The sequence below is a fragment of the Notechis scutatus genome, chromosome 10 (assembly GCF_049901735.1).
Source record: "Notechis scutatus isolate UNSWTSFEM ecotype Mainland chromosome 10, rNotScu1.2, whole genome shotgun sequence".
In the NCBI taxonomy this organism is placed as follows: Eukaryota; Metazoa; Chordata; class Lepidosauria; order Squamata; family Elapidae; genus Notechis; species Notechis scutatus.
The window spans coordinates 10,559,004-10,579,483 of NC_142018.1; the positions used below are offsets into that span (position 1 = coordinate 10,559,004).

The 20,480-nt window shown below is 41.5% G+C and overlaps 1 protein-coding gene across 4 annotated transcripts in view; it reads left to right on the forward strand.

Annotated features, from left to right (window-relative positions):
* LOC113416601 (connector enhancer of kinase suppressor of ras 2-like) overlaps nt 1-20,480 on the forward strand; it is a 357,297-nt gene that overhangs the window by 159,576 nt on the left and 177,241 nt on the right. For all 4 annotated transcript variants that reach the window (XM_087972082.1, XM_087972080.1, XM_087972083.1 and 1 more), the window contains exons 3-4: nt 12,508-12,710; nt 18,178-18,265. In XM_087972082.1, coding sequence (XP_087828208.1) covers nt 12,508-12,710; nt 18,178-18,265 — 291 coding nt within the window. The remainder of the gene's footprint in view (nt 1-12,507; nt 12,711-18,177; nt 18,266-20,480) is intronic.

A 20,480-nucleotide genomic window follows, 5' to 3' on the forward strand; every position in this document is an offset into this window, starting at 1 on the left:
GGGGGAAGGGGTCATTACTATACTGTAACCATGGGAAAAAGTCAGAGTTGGCTTTCCTTCAAGTGTGCCAATATATTTTATCCAATAAAGACATTCTTTGAGGAAGTGCTTGGCCTCAGAATTTTGATTTGCTTGGGTTTGTTAGTCAGAACCTTTACACTGGATTTCAGACCAAGTGCCACATGATGGGGCAAGTTCCCATCCTTGCCCCAGCTCCTGCCCACCTAGCTGTTTGAAAGTGTGAAAATGCAAGTAGATAAATAGGTACCACTTTAGTGGGAAGGTAAGAGTCAGTGGGAAGGTAACATAATAGATTGTTGAGGGCAATATGCTGCCTCTGTAGCAATAGCAATAGCTTTTAGACTTATATACCACTCTATAGTGCTTTACAGCCCTTTCTAAGCAGTTTTTACAGAGTCGGCCTATTGTCCCCAACAATCTGGGACCTCATTTTACTGACCTTGGAAGGATGGAAGGCTGAGTCAACCTTGAGCCGGTCAGGATCGAACTTCCTGTCTGTGGGCAGAGTTTGCCTGCAATACTGCACTCTAACCACTGCACCACCATGGCTTCCATCATGTTTTCCTTCCTTCCTTCCTTCCTTCCTTCCTTCCTTCCTTCCTTCCTTCCTTCCTTCCTTCCTTCCTTCCTTCCTTCCTTCCTTCCTTCCTTCCTTCCTTCCTTCCTTCCCTTCTCAAGCAATTGCACTTAGATTTATATACTTCACAGTGCTTTACAGCCCTCTCTAAGCGGTTTACAGAATCAGCATATTATTCCCAACAATCTGGATCCTCATTTGACCCACCTCGGAAGGATGGAAGGCTGAGTCAACCTTGAGCCTGGTGAGATTCGATTTGCCAAATTGCAGGCAGCTGGCAATCGGCAGAAGTAGCCTCTAACCACTGCACCACCGAGCCTAAGTTGTAAATGGCTTAGAGAGGGCTGCAAAGCACTGTGAAGCGGTATATAAGTCTAAGTGCTATTGCTATTCCACAGGTACAGACAGCATCAAATGAGTGAAACAAGGATAAGGCATGTTTTTAAGGTTGTGTCATTGACATCCACCTACCCGATAAGATCATTTCCTGTGAATACCAGAAAGGGCTTGCTTGGGTCTCAACAGAGCAGAACACAGAAATGCAAATTGTCACTGCTTGATTTGACACTTTATGCTAAATGACCTGGATATTGAAATGTTAACTAAGTATGGATGCAACTTGTTGTTAGCAACTTCAAGTGGTCCTTAGCTGATGCAGGATTGGAGAGACCTCTCTCCATCAGTAGCAAAGCAAAAATAAAATGAAAATGAAAACCCTTATGGAGGAGGTCTAGGAGAAATTAAGAGTGCTTTCTGCATAGCCATCGCTGCTTATTATTCTCTTTCTACCGAGTTCCCTTTGCATAATTTAGAACAGCTCTGCCTCTTTATTAATTTTATTCTAAGGATGGTTCAGCCTCCCCAGTGAATAGTTGATAGGCAGTTCAGGCAAAGCATTCCTTCTTGTCTGTTTTTGATGTAAGCTTGGCATCAAAGAAACTTAGTGGCTTTACATCTCATTCCTTGATGGCCATGCAAGGATTATTTCTTCAAATGCATTTTCCTTAACGTCATTCAGGCCCCAATAATTGTGGCAACGTAGCAACAAGAAAAAACAGACCACAAAGAGACCTTCTGCTTTTTAATTTGATATAACAGATAACAGATAATCAGAGTTAGAAGGGACCTTGTAGGTCATCTAGTTCAACCCCCCCACCCAAGCAGGAGACCCTATACCATTTCTGACAAATGGCCGTCCAATCTCTTCTTGAAAGTCTCAAGTGATGGCACTCCCACAACTTCTGAAGGCAACTTCTGTTCCATTGGTTGATTGTTCTCACTGTCAGAAAATTTGACAGCCATGCCCACAGAACCGGTGGTAAAAAAATTTGAAACCCACCACTGGAAAAGTTGGATTCATGCATTTGCCAATTTAACTCCAGTCCATGCTTACTATTATAGACCACATAATGTTTCTTGGGATTATTACACATATGTCAATGTGCACATATCGGGCCCCAAACCAAAGAATGATATCTAATCTGAGTTCTTTATTGTTTTCACACCTATAGACAAAATCTTGCTAGACTGAGGACTTTACTATCTGCTGCTACAATGTATTCTGGGAACTATCAGGGAGGGGCTGTCTTCACCCTCTTTCTCTCACACATCACCTCTGGGCTGAGTTGCCTCTTGCTCCTCTGGAATACACACCCTTCCTCTCCTAGCAATTCACCCCTTTGCCATATGACATCGTAATATCAGAGGTGGATATTCAGCAGGTTCTGACCAGTTCTGGAGAACCAGTAGCGGAAATTTTGAGTACTTCGGAGAACCAGCAAATACCACCTGACTGGCGATTTTACAGTATCCTTCCCCTGCCACGCCCCCCAAGCCACGCCCACAGAACCGGTAGCAAAAAAAATGAATCTCACCACTGTATAATATGTGTGGACTTCAAATCCCAGAATTCCTCAGCCACCATATGTGGACTTCAAATCCCAGAATTCCTCAGCCACCATGTGTGGACTTCAAATCCCAGAATTCCTCAGCCACCATGTATCAGGCCCCAAACCAGAAACCATTCTTCCAAGCTGAGTTCTTTATTGTTTTACATCTATAGGTCAAATTTTTCCAGACTGAGGACTCTCCTATTTGCATCTACATATACTTTGGGAATGGCCCTCTTTCTCTCACTGGGGAACCCATCTCCTCGCTGCGTTCCATCAGAGCATATTTAAATAGTTTGGCTTATCTTTCCTGGTTCTTCAGTTAGAAAAAAAACGGTTGCCAAATGCACTTCTGAAATTCATCTTCCCCAACGTTGGTTTTGCAGTCTTCTCGGTACCAGATATAGGCCATTTCATCTGAAAGGCATTTAACCTTTGATGATTGGAAGTTGCTTTTAATTGCTTGTCTTTAGACAGATGCTTATTGTGGCTGCTTCCTTATTGTCACTGGCTCAGAGCCAGTCGTTTTGAAAGCAAAGCAAATTAAATGAGAGTAGTAAAAAAAAATGCAGATTTTCTTTTTTTGCATAAGACAGAGAGAGGGAGGGAGCAGAGGTGGTATTCAGCAGGTTCTGACCAGTTCTGGAGAACCAGTAGTGGAAATTTTGAGTAGTTCGGAGAACCGGTAGTGGAAATTTTGAGTAATTCAGAATACCACCTTTGACTGGCCCTGCCTCCGCCTATTATCTGCTTCCCAAGTCCCAGCTGATTGGCTGGGTCTTCTTTTGTTGCCCTGCACAGGAGAACAGAACTGGAAAGCAGGTTAGTGGGGTGAGCAGAGAATGGGGATTTTACAGTATATGTATATCCTTCCCCCCTGGAATGGGGTAGAAATTGGGATTTTACAGTATTCTTCCCCTGCCACGCCCACCAAGCCACGCCCACAGAACCAGTAATAAAAAAATTTGAATCCCACCACAGGGAGGGAGGGAGGGAGAGAGAGAGAGAGAGAGAGAGATGTATATATCCATAACAGTAAAGGTTTCCCTGTCCAGTCATGTCCAATATTATAGGGAGGTGCTCATCTCCATTTCTTAGCTGAGGGAGCCACTCAGCTAAGACACTTTCCATGGTCATGTGGCCAGCATGACTATATATGCCAAGATACACAGAACACTGTAACCTCCCCACTGAAATGATGCCTATTTATCTACTCGCATTTGCATGCGAGGTGGGGAGGAGCTGGAGCAAGGAACAGGATCTCAGCCCATCATGCAGTGCTTGGGTCTCAAACCTGGGCTGCTGGTTTTGCAACTGTCAAGCACAATGTCTTTAACCCCTGAGCCATCGCGCCCCTGAGAGAAAACCATGCTTAAGTCCATTTATAGAAAAAGTGCCACATTGTACACATATGTTATATAAAGAAGAAAAAAAAACACGAATCTGTGAGTCACAGTTACTAGAGATGCATAGTCAGGCTTCAATCCAGTTCACATTTGTGATTCAGTTGACAATTCATAAAGAGATTGAATTTTTAACTGAATCAGTTTAAAATTATCAACTAGTTCTGAGAGGCAATTTGATTTGGAGATTTGATAAGAACAGCCTCCAAACTGAATTTCCTAACCAAATCTCTCCACTGCCCTTATCGTGTTCATATTTTAAAACCTTATAAATATTAAGGAACATCGGCATAGGAAATGCCATGTTATTAAAGGGGAAAGAAATCAATTATATATCAAATAGGATTGATATTAAATTATCATCAGTTGAATTTGATCCTCAAAATCTGGACATGATAATTTGCCCAATACCATCCTATCTCCATTTTTTTTTTAATTTAAAGTAATTCTAGAATCCCACTCAGTACCAAAGCAAATACAATAAAATATATCAAAATGATATAATGAATCAGCAAAGGGAAGCTTTGCACCAGCGGTGGGATTCAAAAAATTTTAAAACCGTGGCTTGGTGGGTGTGGTGTGGCTTGGTGGGCATGGCAAAGGAAGGATACTATAAAATCCCCATTCCCTCCCCACCCCACTAACCTGCTTCCCAGCTCCGTTCTCCTGTGCAGGGCAACCAAAGGAGACCCAGCCAATCAGCTGGGACTCAATGGGCGTGGCAGAGAATAGATGGGGGCAGGGGAAGTCAGAGGTGGGATTGGCTGGTTCTCCAAACTACTCCAAATTTCTACTACCGGTTCTCCAGAACCAGTCAGAACCTGCTGAATACTACCTCTGCTTTGCACATTATAAAAAATACTGCCATTGCCTAAATATCTGTGGTATACCATGAAAACTATCTTAATTTGAACGAATGCCTTTTTATGTTTTGGAGTGAGTGATCATGACTAATATCTTTTGTTGCTCTTTTATTCATGCTGTGGGAGGCCATTCACATTAACCTCTTCATTTATAATCCAGCTCTACATCAAAGGTTCTTCAATCCTGAGAAATATCCCTCCCTCCCTCCCTCCCCCAAGAAGAAAAAAGAGGGTGGAAGTGTGGGAGATAAAGAGGTTTCATTTCCAGAAACAAAGACTTCAATTCTGACCATAACAGGAGTGAAAAGATAAAGTCAACCTTCGAGTTGAGCCAAAATGGGCTTCATAAATTTGTTACTGCGGTTTCTTGTTTCAGTCTGAAAATAGTTTGCCAGTGCTATTTTCTGGTGTTTTTTTTTTTAAAGTTTCCCAATCTAATCTCGGTCATAAATTTTCCTGGTGAAACTCTACGAAAGCAAAAGTTCAAGTTTGAAAAAAACAGATAGAAAAAGCATTGGTGCTTTTGACTCCTGAAAGTACCATAGATACATACCCAAGAAATTTTTAAAACCTAGAGATTTTTTAAAATCAACCTAGAATTCTCATTTGGAATACAATTGACCAAGATATTCATAATTTCTTCTTCTTCTTCTTCTTCTTCTTCTTCTTCTTCTTCTTCTTCTTCTTCTTCTTCTTCTTCCTCCTCTTCTTCCTCTCTTCTTCCTCTTCTTCTTCTCTTTCTTCTTCTTCTTCTCCTCTTCTTCTTCTTCTCCTTCTTCCTCTTCTTCTTCTCTTCTTCTTCTTCTTCTTCCTCTTCCTCCTCCTCTTCCTCCTCCTCCTCCTCCTCCTCCTCTTCCTCTTCCTCTTCCTCTACTCATATTACCGCAGGTGTAGAGTCTGCTTTTTGGATCATTGCAGGGGTGGACTTCAAAATTTTTAGCAACAGGTTCTCTGCTCAGCTACTGGATGGGTGTGATCATGCTGGGCATGGCCTAGTCAGTCTCCTGCACCATGGAGGAGGGGAGGTTGCCCTTCCCAGGCTCCAGTATGGCCATGGTGGGCATGGCCAAGTAGGCCACCATGGCCATGCCCACCCAGCAACCGGGCAGAGAACCAGTTGCTAAAATTTTTGAAGCCCACCTCTGTCCTCATCCCTTTACATCAGGGTGTCCAACCTTGGCAATTTTAAGACTTGTGGACTTCAACTCCCAGAGTTCCTCAGCCAGCAAAGCTGGCTGAGGAACTCTGGGAGTTGAAGTCTACAAGTCTTAAAGTTGCCAAGGTTGGACACCCCTGCTTTACATCATTTCACTATGTTAACCCCTTGCTTCCATGTGGTTCTTAGCTGAGAAATATATGTCATCTCCTGAATACAAGAGCATTGTCCTCATCTTTTGGGGGAGAGACAGAGCACCCGGAACAAAAATGTTGCTTTGGTTTTTAGCGACCTTCTTCTCTGTTGTGTGACGAAGAAGGGAATCCAAAGTTTTTTATCAAGTCCAAAAGACTAAAAGCTGGAAATCTTCCAAGAAAATTTGATTATCCTCCCTAGGTAAGTGAACTATAATCTTCGTCATCAAGGATGGAGATTCCAGATTTTATCTGAGTAGATTAGGCAAAGCTTTGTCTTTGAAATATCCTGACAAGCAACAACATCCTTCACTTTGACCAAAGCTCAGAATAAAATAAAATAAAAAACTCCTAGGAATTAGTAGATGGAGAACTGCCCCCATTTGGTAACAAATGCCTGTTTGACATCAGAGTATTTCCCCAAGGTGTTTTCCCTGCAAAAAATAATAATGATAAGTTAAATAACAAAGAAGTGGATTGTCTGTATTAAAACATTGTGAAAATTAGATCATGTTGGGTTCAGTTGCTTCCTGCTTGGATACCTCCATCTTCTGCCTAGGGAGTAGATGATTATCATCATTACCCAATTAAAATCTGTTGTGGAATGACAAGGTTGATGGGGCATGAAGTACACCTGACCTAGGAGGATTACCGTATTTGCCGGCGTATAAGACGACTTTTGCCCGAAAAACATGCCTCCAAGTGGGGGTCGTCTTATACGCCGGTATATCCACTGCCGGCTTTCGGATGCTTGTTGGACGCAGCGAAGGCGCCTCTGGCTTCCCGGATCCCCTGTGTCGCTTCCGCTTCATCCCGCCGCCTCGCTCTGCCCGAGGCTGCAGCCTTCCTGCTCTTCCCATGGCCCCTGGCACTCCGCCCTGCCGCTGCAGCCCCGGGGATTTCTGGAGGGCGTTTCCGGTGGTGGTGGGGGTCGTCTTATACGCTGGTCGTCTTATACGCCGGCAAATACGGTACTTAAGCACCCTATTTCCTGCTCTACTCTTCTTTCCTTTTTTTTTTTTTTACATCTCATTTAACAATGCAAGCGTTGTTGCATTTCACATTACCGTCACATTCTGCAAAGAACTGCTGGTTGGTGTACTTGGGAGTGAGTTTCCACAGATCTTCATAGCGGTGGTGGGATTCAAATTCGTTTAACTACCAGTTCCGTCGGCATGGCTTGGTGGGCACGGCAGGGGAAGGCTACTGTAAAATCCCCATTCCCTTCCCACTCCATTAACCTGCTTTCCAGCTCCGTTCTCCTGTGCAGGGCAACCAAAGAAGACCCAGCCGATCAGCTGGGACACAATGGGAGGCAGAGAATAGATGGGATTGGCGGGGCCAGTCAGAGGTGGGATTTGCTGGTTCTCCGAACTACTCAAAATTTCTGCTACCGGTTCTCCAGAACTGGTCAGAACTGGCTGAAGACCACCTCTACTTCATAGGAGGCATTTAAGCAGAAGCTGGAGAATGATCTGTCAATACACATTCATCCTGTGTTGCAGATATGTTATGAAATGGGTTTTTTAAATCAGGTTGTCAATAATCAACAGTCACCTTTGGAAGTTGTGGGAGCTTCATCCCTGGAAGCTTTCAAGAAGAGACTGGACCGTCATCTGTCAGAAATGGGGTAGGGTCCCCTGCTTGGGTGGGGAGGTTGGACTAGATATGACCTACAAAGTCCCTTCCAACTCTGTTAATCTGTAACATGATTAATTCTCCCTGGCTCTGTGATTCACTGAAATTCTTTTAAAGATAAGCCTTGGCTAATCTCTTCTGCCATTTCCTCTAAGAGAATATATGGGCATTAGAAAGCATTCTGAAACCACGTGGAGTTACATTTGGTAACAGGGAGAAATACAGGAGAAACAAAAAGACAAGCCTTGCAAATTCTTGATTGGTAAAAGCGCCTTTGGGGACAGTTGATTCAAATTTCCCATAGATTTAGCCAGATTAACAGAATTGGAAGGGACCATGTAGGTCATCTCATCCAACCCTCCACCCAAGCAGGAGACCCTACACCATTTCTGACAAATGGCAGTCCAATCTCTTCTTGAAAGCCTCCAGTGATGAAGCTATGGTTAAGTTTTCTATATATCACTTTACCAAAAAACAAAAAAAAAGAAATAGATTATACATGAAACACTTTCCACAATGAACAGTGGAAAAACAAAAAAAACTTGGCCATTTCAAATTACAGTGACTCAGTCCAAAGTTAAGACAAGGTGACGGATCCATTGCCAACATCCCTAAGCAATAATGCCTACCAAAAGTGTCAATATTACAATTGCAGATTGAAAAGTGGGATAATGTGATTTGTTTAATTTGAGGCTCAGTTTAATATTGGATCAAACCATTGCATTGTACTTTGTAAATTACAAGTGTGATCTGATATTGTTCCATAGTTGAAGGTTTGTTTGCTTTTAACAAGGATTTTAGGAGTTCTCCTGAATTGCTTTTCATTGTCTCAATCTTCCTGTTAATTGTTCATTTGTAGCCAAAAATGGAATGTTTACGTGTTGAAGCTAATAATCTTAATTAGCTTCAACACATAAACATTCCACTGTTATATTATAATCTTAATTGGTCTGATAATTTTCCTGCTTTGTGAATATCTCTAGGAGGAAATAACACAGTTCCTACTGAAGCAGCTTTAGATGTGTCTTTCTTATATGTATTCATAACTATGTATTCATAACTATGTTTTTACTTATACCTATTATCTTGTAAGCAATTGACAAACCAAATAAAATTAAATTTAAAAAAATTATTCTTGGAGGGTTAGCCTCCATGAGATCAGCTGTGAATCTCATTTCAAAGACAAGAATTGTGTAGTAGTTTCAAATTAACATAGGATAAAAGTTTACAGACCAAATAAATGCCTCTGTCCTCTTCGTGGAAGGATCTTCAGTAAAAGGAGAATGCTCTGTACAATCTAAAAAGAAACCAAAATATTAGAGCAGTGTTGACTGGTATGCTCCAGGGTGGCCTCCAGTGTTGGGATTCAAATTTTTTTACTACCTGTGGTGTGGGCGTGGCTTGGTGGGCGTGGCAGGGGAAGGATACTCCCCACCCCACTAACCTGCTTTCCAGCTCCATTCTTCTGTGCAGGGCAACAAAGGAAGACCCAGCCAATCAGCTGGGACTCGGGAGGCAGGGCCAGTCAGAGGTGGGATTTGCCAGTAGTCCAAACTACTCAAACTTTCCACTGCTGGTTCTCCAGAACTGGTCAGAACCTGCTGAATACCATCTCTGGTGGCCTCCCTGTTTAGCATCTGAAGGCAGCACAAGAAGCAACATATGGAAACTCATCAAGGAGAGAAGCAACTTGGAACTAAGGAGAAATTTCATGACAGTGAGAACAATTAATCACTGGAACAACTTGCCTCCAGAAGTTGTAAATGCTCCAACACTGGAGGTTTTTAAGAAGATGTTGGACAACCATTTGTCTGAAGTGGTGAAGGGTTTCCTGCTTCCGCTTGTGCAGGGGTTTGGGCTAGAACAGGGGTATCAAACTGGATTTCTTCGAGGGCTGGATCATCACTGTAGTTCTCCTCTGCAGGCCAGTGGTTGGAGGGCAGAACGGATGCTTCCTGAAGCACCCTGCCAGCCAAAGCGGGGCACAAGGAGTCCACGCACAGCCCCCTTGCCCCTTTTTTTGCCCCCCATGGCCTCCTGCAGCAGTCTGCTAGCCGAAAACGGACTGTGTGGCCCATTTGGGGGGCGTTTGGTTTTTTTTACCGTTTTAGCCGATTTTTCAGCCTGTTTTGGACCCATTTTCCAGACCACTTTTCTAAATCTAAACAGTCCAACCAAAGAAGCTCTAAGACCTTCCCCACCAACACTGACAGGCAAGCTGCCAGAATGTAAACCGACAGCAAATTGTGCTCCTTACTAGCACTGATAATGTTACCTAGTTGGATAATGAAACATCTGCAAGAAAACAGGCAAGCTCAGAGAGCACCGTTTCAACCCTGAACTGCAAATATTCTCCTTTATTGAGACTTAGCATCGCTTATCCCATCACTTTTCTGTCAAATCCTAGGGAACTGCCCACCCAAATATACAAAACGTAGCTCACAGTTATGGTGAATTACAAGCTTTTGAACTACTCTAGTAATATACAAAAGAAATTGAGGAGGAATTCTCAAACTTCTCTCAGAAAACTAGAAAGAGAACCTCTTTTGCAGGTGGCAGAGAAGTCACAAAATGGATATCAATCTGATATTAAGGCTTTTATCCCTTTTCTTAAGTCAGAGACTGCGGTCCAACTTCGGACTGAGTCATAAATCACTAGCTGTAGCAACTAATGTGGCAGATCTAAACAGAACAGTCCATATGTTGGATTAATAAAATGTTTGACTCTTCTCATGTCAGTATCCACAAAAAGTATTTTTAAAAGCAAATTTTGCTTTAAGAAAATTAGTCAGTTCCATAAATCCCTTGTTAGAATCTTCAAGACTGAGATTGCTATGACTGCATTCCCACTCACGTTAGTAATACTATTACTAAATTTGGAGATGATGAACAGTGGTGGGACTCATCTCTGGAGGGGGATGAATCTGCCTACCGAGATGAGGTGGACCGGTTGCTTTCGTGGTATGGAGACAATAAGTTGGTCCTCAACACCAATAAGACCAAGGAGCTTATAGTGGACTATAGAAGAGCAGATCAGACCTCCAGCCCTTGCTTATCAATGGAGACCGAGTGGAGCAAGTGGCCAGTTATAAGTTTCTGGGTGTTACCCTAAAAGAGGACCTGACCTGGGGTGCCTACATTGCACTCTTGGTCAAAAGGGCCCAGCAGAGATTATACTACCTGAGACTTCTCAGAAAGCAACAACGGAATAAAGAACTGCTGGTGACCTTCTACCGCTGCACCATAGAGAGTATCTTAACTTACTGCACACCTGTATGGTTTGCCAATTGCACAGTGGCAGATAGGACAGCACTCCAGAGGGTTAACGTCATTGCCCAGAGAATCATTGGTTGCCCTCTGCCCTCTCTGGAAGAGCTTTATAGCTCCTGCTGCCTTAAGAAAGTTCAAAACATTCTCAAAGATCCATCTCATCCTGGGCACCTTTTTTTTTAACTATTAGCATCTGGCAGCTGGTACAGGATAATAAAAACAAGGACAAATAGGCTGAAAAACAGCTTTTATCCCAGGGCAGTAGCTTTTTGAAATCTGCTTTATAATTCAGTGTTGGTGTGGGGTCAGGAGTTTTCAGTTCAATGTGTGGAGTGTGAATGATGTGTGTTTGTGTTTATTTTCATAGTCATGATGTGCACTGAAGATGGTGTTTGATTTCCTTTTACGAGGTGCAATGACAATAAACTAAACTAAACTATACAGATGGTTCTCAACTCACAGCCATTCGTTTAGACACCATTGGAATTTTCAATGGCACTGAAAAAAGTGACTTAGAAGCATTTTTTCACAGGTACATCCATCGCAACATCCGCATAGTCATGGGATCAAAATTCGGGCGCTTGGCAACTGGCATGTATTTATGACTGTTGCACTGTCCTAGGGTCATGTGATCATCATTCGTGAACTTCTCAGTTGACTTCCAATGATTCATTTAACAGCCACATGATTCGTTTAACAACTGTGGCAAAAAGGTTGTAAAATGGAGCAAAACTTGCTTAACAACTGCCTTGCCCAGCAACAGAAATTTTGAGCTCAATTGTGGTCATAAGATGAGGACCTACCTATATATTTAAAATGCATTGGGTATTTTTGTGGCTTGGAACTGATGCAAAATGAAAGCTCGGTCAACTTAATAGAATAGAATAGAATAGAATAGAATAGAATAGAATAATGAAATGAAGAATAGCATAGCATAGAATAGAATATTGCAATGAAGAATAGAATAGAATAGAATAGAATAGAATAGAATAGAATAGAATAGAATAGAATAGAATAGAATAGAATAGAATAGAATAATGAAATGAATAGCATAGCATAGCATAGCATAGCATAGCATAGCATAGCATAGCATAGCATAGAATAGAATAGAATAGAATAGAATAGAATAGAATAGAATAGAATAGAATTCTTTATTGGCCAAGTGTGATTGGACACACAAGGAATTTGTCTTGGTGCATATGGTGCATATTCGTCAAGAATCATAAGGTACAACACCTAATGATAGTCATAGGGTATAATAAGCTATCAAACAACACTAGGAAGCAGTCAATATAAATCGTAAGGATACAAGCCACAGAGTTACAGTCATACAGTCACAAGTGGGAGAGGATGGGTGATAAGGAGTGATGAGAAGGTTAATAGTAATAGTAGTGCAAATAGTAGTGTAAATTGTTGGACAGTGTTTTCCTTCCTTCCTTCCTTCCCTCCCTCCCTCCCTCTTTTTTTAATGTCTCCAATTTCTCCTTTGCTTTCAGAACTATGGCTTGGAGACTGAAAATCTGAGAACGCTTTCCCACAAGCTGAACGCATCTGCCAAAAATCTTCAAAACTTCATCACGGGTAGAAGAAGGAGCGGTCATTATGACGGACGGGCCTCCCGAAGACTGCCAAATGATTTCCTTACCTCCGTCGTGGACTTGATTGGTGCTGCCAAAAATTTGCTTGCCTGGTTAGACAGGTAATTGAGTTTGAATACTGTTTTGTTTTTTTTAAGGAGCAAATATGTTTGTTCTCATTCTCTCCTCCTGTCTTCAGCATTCCATTTCCCTTTGGCAATTTTGTTTGTGGCTGGTGGATTTTTATTTTTATTTTAGTATTTGGACGCTAGAAAGGCCTGCCCTTTTGAAGTTGGGAGCTAGATTTGAAATCTTGTACTTTTCTTTCATAAATGTTTACAAAGAACATAAAAAGAAACACAAAGTGATAAGAGTAAAGGCAGTAAATAAAGGAAGAAGAAAGAAAAAAATGGAAATACAGAAAGAAAGAAAAATAAAAAGACATAGGCAGGATGAACTTCCAATTTCCTTTGCAGGAAAATCAGGAGACTGGGAGTTTTAGTCCCGCTTTAAGCATGAATGCCAGCTGGGTAACTTTAAGCCTGCTCCCCCCGCCACTCTCTCTTTCTCTTTTTCTTTCTCTCTCTTCTTTCTCTTTTCTTTCTCTCTCTTCTTTCTCTTTTCTTTCTCTCCCCAACTCACTGGTTATCTGGGGTGGTTATTATGGGAGGAAAAATAGGAGGAGGAAGGAGTATGAGTGAAGTTCGCCATCTTGAGTTACTTATAAAGTGATAAAGAAGGATAAAATCTAATAAATAAGTATAATTACAAAATTACCTCTTAATCTATGATTACAAAAGAAAGCCCTATTTACTATTATCTGGGGTATTTTTTTTTCTAATCATCAAAAGCACAGAACCTAAATTCATCTGTGCCATTTTATGCAAAAAAAGCCTCTAAAGGGCTTCCAGTCAACCATAAATGTAGATAACTGTTTTTTCTCCAAATCAAAGAAGCTACTTTAGCCATCTCTGCAAGTTCCATTATCATCTTCATCAACCATTCTTCCACATATAACAGACTTCATACATAATTATACATATGTATAAAAACAGAAGGACTAGGGGTGACATGATGGCAGTGTTCCAATAAATAAATGGCTGCCACAAAGAAGAGTGGGAGTCAGTCAAGCTATTCTCCAAAGCACCAGAAGGCAAGACAAGAAACAAAGGGTGAAAACGAATCAAGGAGAGAAGCAACCTAGAACTAAGGAGAAATCTTTTCACAGTTAGAACAATTAATCAGTGGAATGCTTTCAGAAGTTGTAGGTGGTCCATCACTGGAGAATTTTAAGGAGGGACATGACAGCCAAGGGTACGGGGTCTCCTGCTAAAACAGGGGGTTGGACTAGAAGACCTCCAAGGTCCCTTTCAACTCTGTTACTATATTATTCCCAACCATGACAGTTTCCAACTATGTGGAGCCAGCCAGGCTATCCATTGCTTAACTTTCTGGGACTTGAAGTTCACATTTTTGGAAACTACCAAGATTGGGAACACAGTTTCTTACTCTAATACTATGGAGCCTGCTGACAATTCTCCAGGGTTTGAAGTTGGAATTGTTCCAACCTTAACTGGAAATGGTATGGATTGAACTTGACATCTTTTGCATGCATAACTCTCTCTCTGAAAAGTGGTGATGGTGATGATTTACTGGATTTATAAGCCAATCACAGTCCCAACCCTATGCAGCAGTTGTATAATTAGAAGTGGATAGCTAATGCTGAAATGAATATGCTTACACTGAAATTGAAAGAAAAAGAAGACTCTTGAATATTTCTTAATTTGGTACAAATGGTATGGTTGGGTAACAAACAGGAATAAGAAATAAAATAGGAAAATTAATATGTAAGAGACTGCAAGGAAATGAATGATAAATATGTAGAACATTTAAGAATATAAGAATAACAATTATGGATAAAGATATTAATTAATGTTAGATAAATGTAAATACAATGTATTAAGATATATAAGGTAAGAATTTGAATAGATGTCAAAAATGCTGTTGAAATTATGATGTTTTGAGTTGTCATAATGGAACTACAATAAAACATACTTAAAAAGTGGATAGCTATTTATAAGTCAGAATTTAAATTGCTAATAGCTCATTAGACAGCCAGTTTGGGGAGGGGGTGTTAAGGGGTCAGGCTAGCAACCAGGAGACAGTGGCTTAGGTAGAAAGTTGTCTCAGCCCTAAGGAGGAGGAAGCAAGACAAACAAGAAATAATGGTTGGAAATAATCAAAGAGAGAAGCAACTTGGAATTAAGGAGAAACTTCCTAACAGTGAGGACAATTAACCAGTGGAACAGATGTTGCCTTCAGAAGTTGTGGGCGCTCCATCACTGGAGGTCTTCAAGAAGAGATTGGACAGCCATTTATACAGAAAAGTACAGGATCTCATGCTTGAGCAGGGGATTGGACTAGACCCCCCAAAGACCTCCAAGATCTCTTCGACTTTGTTCCACTGTTTACTTAAATTATTACTTCAGGATTTTGAGGAAGAGCATCAAAGTTTGGGCCATTATCCAATACATCACATCTTCCATCTGGATAAACAATGCAGTAACTAACTAGATTTGATTAAGCCACAGAATGCAAAAGAAGGTAAGCTATGGCCATTGAAGAAAACAGAGGTGCTTTTTCTGAAAAACACCTGGAAGAGGGAGATTTTTACTCCTTCCCTCTGTGGCATTACTGAAATAAAAATTAATGGGACTGTATATTTTTAGCACCGTCCAGTTTGAAACTGCAAATCCAGACAAACCTGAAGTGGTCAGATTTATGGGCTACTCAGAAGCAACTGAGAGGTATCTTATCTACTCTTCAGCAGGGCTGATAAGCTGCCATTGATCATGGAAAGTGAACTGCCATTTGTTAAATTGAAGTGGGGGGAATAACAGTTTTTCTTGGTAAGCAGGTTGTTCCCTATCTATTCCCTCCAAAAATGCTTTACCCATGTTAGAGACTTGAGTCATTTTAAGGATTGATCCAGCCGAGAGCTCTGCATTAGGATTTAAGGATTTTTCTTGGAATCAAACAAGTTTTCTGCATGCTTTACATGTTATCATTACCAGGTGAGCTGAAATCCTAAGAGTGAAGGATTGTAACTGAATTCATTGAACTAGGTTAATTCAGTTAATTAATTAGATTAACTGAATTGTAGACAGTTGTGCTGGAAATAGCTTAATGCCAGCAGTCCAACGTAGGCAGTGGTGGGATTCAATTTTTTTTTTTTTACTACAGGTTCTGTGGGCATGGCTTGGTGGGTGTGGCAGGGGAAGGATACTGTAAAATTTCCAGTCAGAGGTGGTATTTGCTGGTTCTCCGAACTACTCAAAATTTCCACTACCAGTTCTCCTGAACTGGTCAGAACCTGATGAATACCACCTCTGAACCTAGGTAAAGCAGAATCCTCACCACCCAGTTTACATATCCTTCCTCTGGAAAGCAGAACAATTATCATAATAATGGATACTGTTTGGAAAATGGCACACCTTGGTGATTTAAAGGGAGAAAATCAAAACAATGCTCATAAGTCCATAGTTCTGATATTTCACTGGAGTTGAAATAACTGACCAAACAGCAGGGTTCCAGGAAGAGAAGTTAACATAGGAAGATCCCATCTGGTGCAATGGTTAAAGTGCTGGTCTAGAAACCAGAAGACTGTGAGTTCTAGTCCTGCCTTGGACATGAAAGCCAGCTGGGTGACTTTGAGCCAAGCACTAGGGCAGGAGTCTTCAAACTTGACAGCTTTAAGACTTGTGGACTTCAACTCCCAGAATTCCTCCTCCAGTCATGTTAGCTCAGGAATTCTGGGAGTTGAAGTTTACAAGTCTTAAACTGGCCAAGTTTGAAGATCCTTGCACTAGGGGAATGCAAGTTCGAATCCTGCCCTGGACTTGAAAGCTGGCTGGGAGACTTTGAGCCAATCATTCTTTCAATCCACCCACATCCCAGGGTTGTTGTGGGGAAAATAGAAGGTAAGAGTATTGTGTGTGAGGGGGTGATAGTTCAGTGGTTAAAGACACTGAGCTTGTCAGCTGAAAACCCAGGTTCAAGACCATATGCAGGGGTGAGCTCCCATCCTTGCTCTGGTTCCTGAAAGGATGTGAATGCAAGTAGATATGTAAATAGGTACCACTTTTGTGGGAAGGTAACAACATCCTGTGTGCCTTGGCATGTAGCCATGCCAGCCAAATGACCATGGAAGAGTCTTCAAACAATAGCAATAGTACTTACACTCATAATGCCACTTCACAGTGCTTTACAGCCCTCTCTAAGTGGTTTACAGAGTCATCATATTGCCCCCAACAATTTTGGGTACTCATTTGACCCACCTTGGAAGGATGGAAGGCTGAGTCAACCTTGAGCTTGGTGGGATTTGAACTGCCAAATTGCAAGCAGCCAGCAGTCAGCAGAAGTGGCCTGCAGTACTGCACTCTAACCACTGCACCATCATGGCTCTTCAATGCTGGCTCTCTCAGCTAAGAAACAAAGATGAGCACCACACCCTAGATTTGGATGCAGCTGGACAGGGGAAAACTTTACCTTTTTAAGAGTATTAAGTATGTTGGCTTCCTTGCGTTACTTATAAAGTAACTAGCTGGATACCCATGCTTCGCTACGAAACTATGTGGTCGGGCTTAGTTTTGGGGAGGAAAATAAGGAGGGGAAATCTGCCTCTGCCTACCAGCATCCATCAGTATTCATCTGGTTAGTGTCCTGTCAGTGTGTGAGAGAGTTGAGGGCTGTTTGGAAACTGAAACAGTATTTGCTATGTGAGCAAGGAGACTGGGTGTGGCTTAGCTCAACTGTTCTGTACTAAAGCTGCTTGGTGCTGTGAAACTAAAACTGAAACTGAAACTCCTCTCCTCTGCTTGTGTTTTTACATTTGAAAGGGATTTCTTTTCAGGTGGGGAGGGGATGTGGAACTCCTTAGCATCAGAGCATGTTAATAATAATAATAATATACAAAATACTAATGATCTGATGGTCATTTTGAAAAATCCTTTCTTAGTGAGCACCTAGAAGCCAAGAGGAGCATACGTGCCAAATTTCAAGTTTGTAGCCTTTACGGTTCTGGAGATTTTGTGATGATGCTTGAGTGGCATTTCACTTTTATATATAGATAAGATAAGATATGATATAAGATAAGAAGAAAAGGTGGGATAAAAACTAACCAATCAAAGAACAGATCTATCCACTCAGTCCCACCCTCACACTCATGGAGTAGGAGCAGAAGGCTTCTTATTGTAACATAGGTTGTGCTATAAAGATTTGCAACTGAACCCACAGAATTTGACTTGAATCTGATCCAGCTGATTTTCATCTGGGGTTCAGGCTTACTCTCAGTGCAATATTGTAGAAGGCAAAGGTGAAACTGCTTAAGAGGTTTTTCTAACCAATTTCTTGATGATGATTATGTTGACATATTTCTATTGACACTCTACCAAGTGGAACAAATCTATGTTTTCAAGGTTCATTCCTCACCATTTGTTGACTAGGACAAATTGTTAATAAAGCTTGTCTTATTACAGGAATTATCAGTGATAAATGAACTCAGATGTTAAAATTCTCTCTTTTCCATAGGTCTCCATTTGTCAGTGTGACAGAATACTCACTGCTGAAAAATAATATTGTTCAGCTCTGCTTAGAACTCACTACCATTGTTCAACAGGTAAGGTTGACTCAGCCTTCCATCCTTCCGAGGTCGGTAAAATGACAGCCCAGATTGTTGGGGGCAATAGGTTGACTCTGTAAAACTGCTTAGAGAGGGCTGTGAAGCGCTGTGAAGCGGTATACAAGTCTAAGTGCTGTTGCTATTGCTATTTAGTTATACAGATAATCCTCAACTTACAACCATTGGTTTAGCAACCATTTGAAGGTACAACAATCCTGAACAAAGGGGTTTATAACCAGTCCAAACACATACAACCATTGCAATATTCCCAGGGTCACATGATCAGAGTTCAGGCTCTTGGCAAATGGCATGTATTTATGATGGTTGAAGATTTCTGGGATCACATGATCACCATTTGCAATCTTCCCAGTCAGCTTCCAATCAATGAGAGCAGCTGGATTCATTTAATAATGCACGATTCACTTAACTGCAGTGATTTGCTTAATAACTGAGCTGTGGTGGCACAGTGGTTAGAATGAAGAACTGCAGGCTACTTCTGCTGACTGCCGTCTGCCAGCAGTTCGATTCTGACCAGCTCAAGATTGACTCAGCCTTCCATCCTCCGAGGTCGGTAAAATGACAGACGAGATTATTGGGGCAAGATACTGACTCTGTAAACTGCTTAGCACTGTGAAGCGGCATTTAAGTCTTAAGTGCTATCACTAGTGCTATTAGAAGCTCTGGTGGCGCAGTGATTAAAATGCAGTATTGCAGGATCACTTTGCCCACAGCCTGGAGTTCAATCCTACTTCTGCTGACTGGCAGCTGCCAGCAGTTCAATTCTGACTGGCTCAAAGCTGACTCAGTCTTCCATCCTTACGAGCAGGGGTGGGATTCTACGAGCTCGCACCTATTCGCTAGAACCGTTTGTTAACATTCTAAGCAGTTCGGAGAACCAGTTGTTAGAAGAAATTACTGGCCTAATCCTGTAAGGAAGGCAGGAAGGAAACATTCTGGTGTTGCTTACAGAAACTGCCTCTCCGTTAACCCTTATTACATTCTTGGCAAGACTAGACTTCCTGTCTCAGGAACCTCTCTGGAGTTTTTTTCCCTCCTTTGCTGGTACTTTGCTTATGTGGAGTGACCATTCAAAATTACAATGGCACTGAAAAAAGTGACTTATGACCATTTTTCACCCTTACGACTGTTGCAGCATCCCCACAGTCATGAGAGGCCAAGCGAGAAGATGCGTGCCTCAATGTGAGTGATATTGAGTTGGCCACGCCCAGCCAATAACATGACCACCAAACCATGTCCACCCAGTCATTTGACCACCAAGCCACACCCACCAACTAAGCCACGCCCACAGAACCGGTTGTTAAAAAATTTGAATCCCACCCCTGCTTACGAGGTGGGTAAAATGAGGACCCAGAATGTCCGAGGCAACATGCTTACTCTGTGAACTGCTTAGAGAGGGCTGTAAAAGCACTGTGAAGCAGTATATAAGCAGTATATAAGTCTTGCTAACTGATGCTATTGCCAACTGGTGCTATTGCTATGGAAAAAATGATTGTAAAATTGGGTGCAACTCATTCAATGAGCACCTACCTTAGCAACAGAAACTCTGGTCCCTACTGTGGTTGTAAGTCAGGGGTTACCTGTATATATTGTTGATGGATGATCACTCCATTGTATGATTAAACTCCTGCCTTTTAATATCTATTTAAGTAATCTTTCTTGCAAAACAGGAATTCCACAAATTTGTTGTGCTGTGAAAATATATGTTTCTCGTATTCCAATTCTACGCTCAAGTACTTAAAGGCAGTACCTATTTCTAAATTCTATGCAAACAGGGGTGGGGTCTTCCTTTATTTATCCTCTCCGAAACTTCAATTGCCTGTCGTCTCCCCAGTAACCTCTTCTAACTGTTGGAATTTAAGTAAATGGTTCTATTGTTTAATTGACCATCTGCTCCTTGGATTTTGGCTTTTGTCCAGATTCCCTGGAAGCTGCTTTGATGCTAGGCACCTTGGCATAAAACTCTCTCACCAAATACGGTTTTAAATTAGGTTGATGTGGCAAGCAAATAGTTTTTTCTTCCCTTCGGTTATGCAATATGAATTTTAAAATGCATGCTTTGGAAAACCAAGCAAGAATGGTTTTGCTCTTTAAAAATAATTTATTTGGCTTTGCATGGGATTAAGAGGAGCTCTCTTACAGTCAGTGTCCAGAACTGAAAACTGTTGCATTGTAAATAATTTGAGGGATAAAG